The 9430-nt window shown below is 39.3% G+C and overlaps 1 protein-coding gene across 3 annotated transcripts in view; it reads right to left on the minus strand.

Annotated features, from left to right (window-relative positions):
• IBTK (inhibitor of Bruton tyrosine kinase) overlaps nucleotides 1–8421 on the minus strand; it is a 122083-nt gene extending 113662 nt beyond the window's left edge. For all 3 annotated transcript variants that reach the window (XM_054569658.1, XM_054569657.1, XM_054569656.1), the window contains exons 1-2: nucleotides 8217–8421; nucleotides 788–1482 (exon numbers count right to left, since the gene is read on the minus strand). In XM_054569658.1, coding sequence (XP_054425633.1) covers nucleotides 788–1108 — 321 coding nt within the window. In that variant the 5' untranslated portion in view covers nucleotides 1109–1482; nucleotides 8217–8421. The remainder of the gene's footprint in view (nucleotides 1–787; nucleotides 1483–8216) is intronic.
• Between the last annotated feature and the right edge of the window lie 1009 nt (nucleotides 8422–9430).

Genomic DNA, 9430 nt, shown 5'->3' on the forward strand with positions numbered 1-9430 from the left:
ATCTATCTATTCCATTATTAATACTACTGGAGATGTCTGTCTGCAAATATAGAAAACTGGTTTTGTTTGTTTTGACTGTCTTCTGAGAAAGCAAAGCACAAGACAGACTGGCATTCAGGTAATTTCCTTGGGAAGACATCCTAGAAAGCAGTGGTGAGAGATCAAAAGAGTAAATCAAGGAAGGAGGAAAAACCAATATAAAGATGTGTTATTGAGTAGGCCACTATTAAGGAGGCTAGGGTATGACCTGACAAGGACATTCTGGGGACCTTCTAAAAGATATTAGAGAATAACTGTCCAATCAAGGGACAAAAGAGGAAATATTAACCACCAGTTCCCATTCTTCATTAATGGAGAGTTGCTCTACAGGGGCTTTAACTGTCCTGTACTTTTGACTGGTCATGCGTTTGCCACGCTCTGGGGCATAAAATAAGAGGCATGCGGTACACACCAGAAAAAAAAATGCAGAATATACCTAGAGAAAGCTGCTAGAAGCCTGCGCACAACTGGTCACCGCAGTTGTGGTTGGAATAAGAGATGAGGAGGACAAGATGACAAGTGGTTCAGCAGAAGCATCTGATGCACTAATTGTTCCAAACCAGTTATGAGCTAAGTTGAATTAGTTTAATATGGCTCTCTGGCTACTGCTGCCCATATATTACCAAAAACATCAGGATCAAAAGAATATCTTGAGATTACATAATTTCTGGTCGGGTAAAATAGGGATATAGTCTACTCTCCTTCTTTCAAGAAAAACATAATAGTTTCAAAAACAAATTACACTTACCTTCAATAGAGACCACACACAATCAATATGTCCATAAAATATGCTTCTGTGCAAAGCCGTCCATCCTGACTCCTTGTCTTTCAACAATGGATCCACTCCTTTCTCAAGAAGCCATTCTAACACTCCTTTCTTCCCACAGGAGGAAACAAGGTGGAGGGCATTTCTGCCAAAGGCATCCGTGATAGTTGCAGCATTATAACAATGACTGGAGAGAAAGGCCTTAATCTGGTTTTCACTCCCCTTGGTTACCACAGAAAGGACGTCCAAAGCATGCTTCAGGGACCGACACTTTGATGTGCAGTCAGGGATGGAAGAATTCATCCTAATTGTTTTTATACTGCTTGCGTCTTCAGAATAGTCAGATTAGACTAATTTTAAAAAATGAAAAAGCCAGGACACAAAGGTGCTATTCAGAAAAATTTATACAGAATAAATGGCCTGCTTAGGATTATAATTTAAACCCTCAAGGCAAGAGTATAAAACTATAAATCTTCATACAATTGATTTTGGCACTTAAATCAAAAAATTATAAATAGCACTATAAAGTTTATATCAAATACACGTTCTTTTTTAGAAAAAAAGCTTTCCACAGTTTATGAATTATTCCTGGAGTCAAGCACCAAGGGGGAGTGAGGAGGGGAACTCCCCCTCCACACTGTCTGATACTTTTAAATATCCATAATTGCAAGGGTGACCTGTAAGAGAAAGGGAAAGAGAGAGTCAAAAATACAAAATCTCTCACTCTCCTCAAGTGCTTTACAATACAACTGCCACCATATTTAATTGCCTTTAATTCCTATTAAAAAAAAAAAGTCTAACAACTTCCACCTTCACATCTAGTATATTCTACTGATATATCTATACATCAGTCATCCTCACCTGTTTTCCAGTCTTATGTTTAAGGCCAATCTCTAGGCTATACTCTAGGGTCTACCTCTTTCCTTTCACAACTTTCATGCCTTCTTTCCTGTATTTTTACACTCTTCTGGCTATGTCCCCCACAAGCTATAAACACACTTGACTCTACCATTTTCATAGGACTCTTATCCCAAAACTTTACCCCCTAAACTGAACCACCACCACCACAATAACCAACACTCTTATCATTTAGTTTTTACTAAGTCCCAGACTTTGTGCTAATTAATGTTCCCTCTACCTAGAAAGTCCTTCAACATAGGCGATGAGGATTAAAGAACAGATATCAAAACAACTAGGAAGCTATATGGAAAAAAATAACTTTAAATACTTACTTTATACCTTAAACAAATATAAATTCTAGATGGCTCAAAGACAAACATAAAAAATGACATAAAAATACTAGATGAAAATACAGGAGACTTATAATCTCAATGTAAAAAAAGGACTTTCTAAGTATGATGTGAAATCCAAAAGTTATAAGCAAAAAATTAATAAATTCAATCACTTTAAAACCTACATGAAAAAAATTTTAAAGATTAAAAAAAGGAGGAAAATCCTCCTTTATAGTCTTTATAAATTAAGAGACCAACTTATAAATGTCAAAGAACATGACCACATTTCTCCAAGAAAAAGAAGAAATTTAAATGGATTTTTAAAAAGAAAAGAGGCTTACTTCACATTTAAGAAGTACAAATTAAAACTATGAGTTAGCATTGTTCACCGTTAGCATTGTTCACCTATCAGAATGGCAAAGATTAAAAAGGTTGATATAGTACCATGTATTGATAAAGTTGTGGGGGAAGCATGAACTCTACACCATGGTTGGTGAGAGTATAAATTAGTAACACCTCTATGGAGAGCAATTAAGTAATACTAGGCCAAAAGTCCATTTCACTTTTCCCATAAAAGACACATTTTTCATTTTCACCAATAACTTTATTGATTTGGGTATTTAGAATATGTCAGCTATCTCCCGCTATTGGCTTCTTCAGTACGGAGAGGCCAAGGGTGCTGCTAAACATCTTCCAAGGCATAAAACAGCCCCATAGCAAAGAACTGTTTGACCTAAATGTCAATAGTACCAAGAAACTTCACATACCACTTTGACACATTCAGTCACAGCACCTTCTCCATACACTGCACAACTCTTTTTTGCATTTCAGTTGCATTTTTACCTTTCTTTAAATAATAAAGCATAATATGCCAAAAATGTTGTGTATTGCCTTCCATCTTCAATATTAAAATGGCTGCACAAAAATTCACCAATTTTGATAAGTTTTTCCTAAAATGCACACTAATATGACAGCTGTCACAATACAACCTAACAAAATTATTTCAAATGGAGTTAAAGACAATTAAGCACTACTAGAGCCATCATACGGAAAAAAAATATGAACTTTTTGGCAAACCATTTATCAAAATGTAAAATTACATTCCTTCTGATCCAGACAAGTTTACTTCTAGGAATTTATCGCATAAAAATATATCCATGTGTGAAATGGCATAATACAAGAACATTGTATTAAGCATCACTGTTTAGGATAATAAAGCATGGAAAAAAATCTTTAAAAGAAATTACGGTATGACCATGCAATAGAATATTATTCATGTATCAAAAAGAATGAACCAATTATGTAATTTCTGATATCAAATAATCTAAAGGATATATTGTAAAATGTCTCTTAAAATGAGACGCATTTGTAATACTATCTGTACATATTTATGAAAGATGTCTAGCAGAATACACAAGAAAATGGTGAATAGTGGTTGCTCTAAGGAAGGGCACCAATGGTTGGTGACAGGAATGGAAGGCAGACTTTACTACGAACTCCTTTTTAATGTTTTACTATGTGCATATATACCTATTCAAAAATAAATCTCTAAAAAATATAAATCTATGCTAATATACTGATTGGTGAGTCACAGTATAGAAAACTCAGTTATCATATATAAGCCTCTACCTTATTTTTGCAATATGCTACCCTATCTTCTTTGCTTATTCAGATGGAGAAATACAATATCACTTGTCAACTATTTGGTAACCTACTATTCTTCAGTTTCTTTACTTCCTGTAAGCAAAGTAACTACCAATATATTAGAGATTTTATATATCTAGAATGTACTACTTTATACTAAGCATCTCTCATCATCTTTTCATTTAACATCTTCTAATTATTTGTCTTCTCCTTTCAGTAATTTTGTCCTCTGGATTTTAAATGATTAGTCAATTCATTCAAACTGCCTAGATTTTTTAAGCTTTTATAGTAGAAATCCTATGTTAATTCTTTTCTCCAAGGTGCCAAACTATTATAAATACTTATATTCCTCAAAATACTTTTTTTATTTTTTTTTTTAAAAAGTACTTTGGCCCTGGTTGGTGTGGCTCAGTGGATTGAGCACCGGCCTGAGAACCAAAAGGACACTGGTTTGATTCCCAGTCAGGGTACATGCCTCAGTTGCAGGCCAGGTCCCCAGTTGGAGTCCTGTGAAAGGCCACCAATCATCAGTCATCGATGTCTCTCTCACACGTTGATGTTTCTCTCTCTTTCTCCCTCCCTTCCCCTCTCTCTGAGAAGTAATTAAAATCTTTAAAAATATACATACATACGTGTGTGTGTGTGTGTGTGTGTGTGTGTATACTTTGAATGACAAAGAAAAAGTCATTAAGAGACTATGTGGAGGGACATACCTGAGTTTTCTATATACATAGGGGAAATTTTTGTGTTTCCAGACAGATATGAAACATTCCAAATCTTCATTGTCCACTCCTATTTCAAACTATACTAAGAGTCAGAACCCCTACATCTAACTAGTTTTTAACTATTCTGATTTCCCATCAGGAAATGATAGCATAGAACTAGAAGATTCCTCATCTTTCTAGCTCCAATTTCATTTCAAGTCTGTAAGTTTTATAATATAGTCCTTATAAAAATCATTCCCCCTTAAAATACTAATTTGAACCACAAAGTGACATAAAGAAAAATGGTACCAAAGCTTTGAGTAATTTAAAAGTTAAAAATGGAACACATGGTATATGGCAAAATTCAATTTAGCTAATTTTATTCTGTTGAGGCTCTAAAATTTTGCCGCCATCGTATTTTCAGTGTCTTCAAAATACCTGAAACAAACTACTTATTGGTGAACCACTCAAACCCTACATGAAAGAATTTAAGATACAGCAGAAAAGAATTCCCTAATTTATTACTATATGTAATTTAAACATTTAAAGGGAAAATAAAATATATTACATATAAAAGTAATATCATACTAAAGTATATATCTACAGAGAAGCACATAGAGAATAAATACTATGAACATTAATACATTAATGTAGAAGTGACTAAAAGCTAGCATTCATTAGAGTCCTACATATTTCTATTCAAATATAGCAATGCCAGCTGTTACCAATTATGTAACTCCAAAAATTATATAATCTCTCCAAACCCTCACTTCTTCATCTGAAAATAGAGACAACACCACCAACCTCAGAGTCACTATAATGATAAATAAAACTGCTGAGCATGGTGCCTGGCACCAAACATGCTTCAAGAAAACAGTAGTTTTTATTACTATTATTTCTTCAGCAATGAAAAGGTAACACACTTTTAATCCCAAAGTTCACGTCTGAGCTTCAGTGTCTTCACTATCTGGTTTCCATGTATACTTCTCCAATGAAACCATGAAACCAATGACCTCGAAACTACCAAATACTTTTGGGTATTTTCAGTTCTTATCTTACTTCCCCGTTTTGAGTCATCAACAGCACACTCTCCTAAGGAAATCTAGAAAGGGATGCTGAAAGTGTAGGGAGCCAATGAAGCATTTAAGCACGAGATCTCTCTCCTATCACTTCTTCCAAAGACATTATTATGCCCTCCCCTGACCTTTAAATGCCGGGCTTTTCTCAATGTTCCATCTTCAGTCTTCTTTTCCTTTCTACTTGATATTCCCTCTGGATAATTTCAATCCCTCATGTTAACTTTCACCTACATGCTCATAATCCCCAAATCTGTTTCCTGCCCTCCTGTCTCTCCTAAATTCCAGGCCCATATTTCCAACACCTAGTGTAAGTCTTATTTATGCATTCAACAAATGCCTATTGAAGACAAAGAAACACATATTAAGCATCTAATACATATTGAATATTTTACATCATAGAAAGGTTAAGTAAACCACCCAAATCACACCACCAGTAAAAGAGGAGTTAGAATTCAAACACAGATCTGTATAATAGTAAAGTCCAAGCTATTTCTACAACATTACCCTGTTTCTCCAGTGCACCCATACAGTAGGGCACAAGGTACGGGGAATACAAAAATAGATAAGATGATAAATATAGGTTCATGGATAATACTTAGATGACAGTATAGTTCATTCATTTTTATTTGTAAATATGATTAGTCTTTTTTAAATTGTATTTATTTTTAGAGAGGGAAAGGGAGGGAGAAAAAGAGGGAGAGGAACCTCAGTCAGTTGCCTCTCAAACGCGCCCAGACCAGCAACAAAACCTTTACCCAGGCATGTGCCCTGACCAGGAATTGAACTGGCGACCTTTTGCTTTGCAGAACAAGTGACTCATAGGAGTGGGGAGTGGACAAAAGGGGACTATGGGAAGATTTTCCACAAAGATGTTTAAACTAAGACTTCATATGAATACATGTTTGCCTGACAAATTCAGGGTGGGTGGGCATTTGAAGCAGAGGAAAACAGTAAACACAAAAAACGCTAGGATCACCCTGGTCCATTCTGAAAATTACAAGCAATTCAGAAGACAGAAATGAGTGAGGCCTAATATATACACAAGGATGGACCAGATTATGGATAGCCTTATCTGCCCTTTTTAGGAATAAGAAAATGAGCAATTCAGAGACAAATTTAGGATCTTGAAAGATGTGATAACTCCCAGGTTTCTGGCTTGGTTGCAGATAAAGCAACCAGGAAGAAAAGTAAGGGGTAAATACTTTGGTTTAGAAAAACAAAACTTAAACAAAGGAACAAATAAAAATTAAAGTTAAAAAATGTGCTTCATATGTGATGAAGATGAAGTGTTACTGAGAAACTGAATTGGAGGAGTATAGGTAACTACAGGTGACTGTTCAACCTTGAAGACTGGTTCACCACAAGGGTGTGAGCCAGTGGAGGCTGTGGCCTCAACAATGGCTCACAGTCCCACTTACGTTTGCTTAAGAATTCAGGTCTTAAAGCACAAATCTGATCGTGCCATTCTCTGACACTGCAATAAAGTGAATCATAATCTTTTTGCAAGCGAAAAAACACAACATCTGTGAAGTGTAATACAACAAAGTATGCCTGTATTTCATGAACTAAGAATAGCCTTGTGACTTCAGGAAGAGGATGCCAAGTAGGCCTCGTGACCACTGCAGCATATAAAGTTCAGACTCTGAATTCAGAACACCTGAGCTAGTCACCCAGGTACACCACCAAGTAGCCAAATAACCCTGGGCACGTGACAATTTCCTAAGCTTCATATCTCTCACTTTGGACAGCAGATAACAACTATTTATCTCCTGAGTTGTTCTGGAAAAAAAAATGAGGCAATTCATTCATGTGTAAGCGCCTAACAAATATTAAGAAAAAGGGGGGAAAGGGGACATATTGGTATGCAGGTCAGAAAAATGGCAAAACTACATTACAGTGCTTTCTGCTTGGAATGCTTTCCACCCAAACCTTTACAGGGCTGCAAACTCGACCATGGCTTACCGACATATTATCTACCACCCTTTAAAGTTTCATATGTACAAGCATACTGTTTTACAGAAATTAACTAATATAATGCTCCTTTCCACCTCGTTATTGCTCTTGTATGTATGATTAGCTGCATTTTACAATGAGGAAATTGGTGTGGAAGTTTAAGTAGCCCATCCAAAATCACAAGTAGAAAACCTTCAATAAGAAGCAGAATATTGTTGTTGGGGAAAAAATATCACGCTTATTTGTAGTCACAGAATTGGGTTCCTACTATTTAAAACTTTAGAACCTGACAACATGATACAAGAACAATAGCCCTTTATCCTCTCTCTCCCCCATCCTCCCCCAAAAGAACCGGTCCCTTTCCACAGTCAAGTCACCCTGAGATTCAGAATTAGTATCCCCAGAGGAGACTAATATTCTGTGGCCCCAGGCAGGGGGAAAAGCCTGAAGGAAGGGCTTCACATTCAAGCCTCCGGGCTCTCAGGAAAGTGATGGGAAAACTATCCGAAACTAGCAAAGCAATAGCGTTGGAGGGCGTGTCAGGCAGGCCCGCAACGTAGCCGGTCGCCTGAAAACCATTCATTAGCGGAGGGAGGCGGCGGAACGCGGCTGCAGATCTCGGGCACGGCGCCCACGCCGCGTCGTCTCGCGCGAAGCCGGGTATCGGCGCCCCTGGGACCCATCCCCGCGATCCACCCGCACCCTCTGGAAAGGGAATACTGTCCCGCTGCCCCCGACTGAAGGGGCACTGTCGCCTCAGCCATTCCCGCACGGTAGGGCCGTGCTGAGCCTTCCCTACCAGTCGCTAGATGAAAGTGCGCCGGCGGTCTCTGCGGGTTGGGCACACAGCCGCGCAAGGACGCATTCTCAGTGAAGCGAAAAGGAGGAACCGAAGAGCGCCAGCGGGGAAGCGGACCGCGGACCGCGGACCGCGGACCCCGGACTCCGAAGTGCTCCGCTGCCGGCTGCAGCTACAGCCGCGACTACAGGCACCGGGAAGGGTCCCAGAGAGAAAGGGCTGGGGTGGGCTGTGCCCGGTAATAAGACGGTTGTTGATTGGCTGGGGCTCGTGTATGCCTCATGAGGATTGGTTGCTGTCTGCCCAGAAGGCCTCGCGTGGCAGCACCTGAGCTGTGGCCTTTCCCTGGACCTGGGAGGGACTGTGACCCCGCGGGCCTTTTGGCCACGGGTGCTGCCCGGGGGCAGGGAAGGGCAGAGGCCAGGGGTGCAAGGCCACCAGCTGTGGTGGAAATGCCCTTTCGGGATCTGCTGTCAACCAAGTAGGAACGTTGCTCTCCCGACAGCTGGAGACTCGGAATTCAGGATAAACTCGGGTGCAGAGACTGAGCTCTGGAGACCTGGCCGAATGCCTTCGACAGCAGATCACCACACAGAGCAGAAGTCAAAGGCGAGGAATCTGGCACAGAATCGTTTCCTCCCTTTGCCCTGGTAGTGGGGTCAATGGAATGCCACAGCCTCGCCCCTCTGTGTGGCTTGCGCATACACCTAGATTACCTGGGAGTCACTCCCTTGGTCAGAATGAGTCACTGCCTTCTTAAGTACACTGTGTGACCAGCTGGCGACCTGAGTGACGCCACTCACCAGGTCACACCACTGTGCTGACTCTAAGGTTTGCATTCCTCTTTAACTCTGCATCCAAAGGAGCGTTTTAAAAGTGGTCAAGTAAAAAAAAAGACAAAACAAAAACATATATATATATGATTCACTTTATATATATATATGTACATATATTATATATATATGAAGGAAAGATAGTAGCGAATAATCCATACGGGGCTGCCAAATGGGAAACGTACTGCTGCGGAATGCCTCATACCGTGGGCACTCAGTAAATGTTCAGAGAAGGGCAGTGTGACTGAGAACAGACAACACTACGAGTTAGGGGTTGGCCACACGCCTCAGCCACGCAGTCAATAAGGCAAAACCTCTAGTCTCATCTATAAAATGAAGGAGTTGGACTTTACTCTCTTTTTTAGAGGCTTCCTTGTGAAA

The sequence above is a fragment of the Pteronotus mesoamericanus genome, unplaced genomic scaffold (genome assembly GCF_021234165.1).
Source record: "Pteronotus mesoamericanus isolate MK-2021 breed Mesoamerican mustached bat unplaced genomic scaffold, CSHL_Meso_final contig_20, whole genome shotgun sequence".
NCBI classification, from domain to species: domain Eukaryota; kingdom Metazoa; phylum Chordata; class Mammalia; order Chiroptera; family Mormoopidae; genus Pteronotus; species Pteronotus mesoamericanus.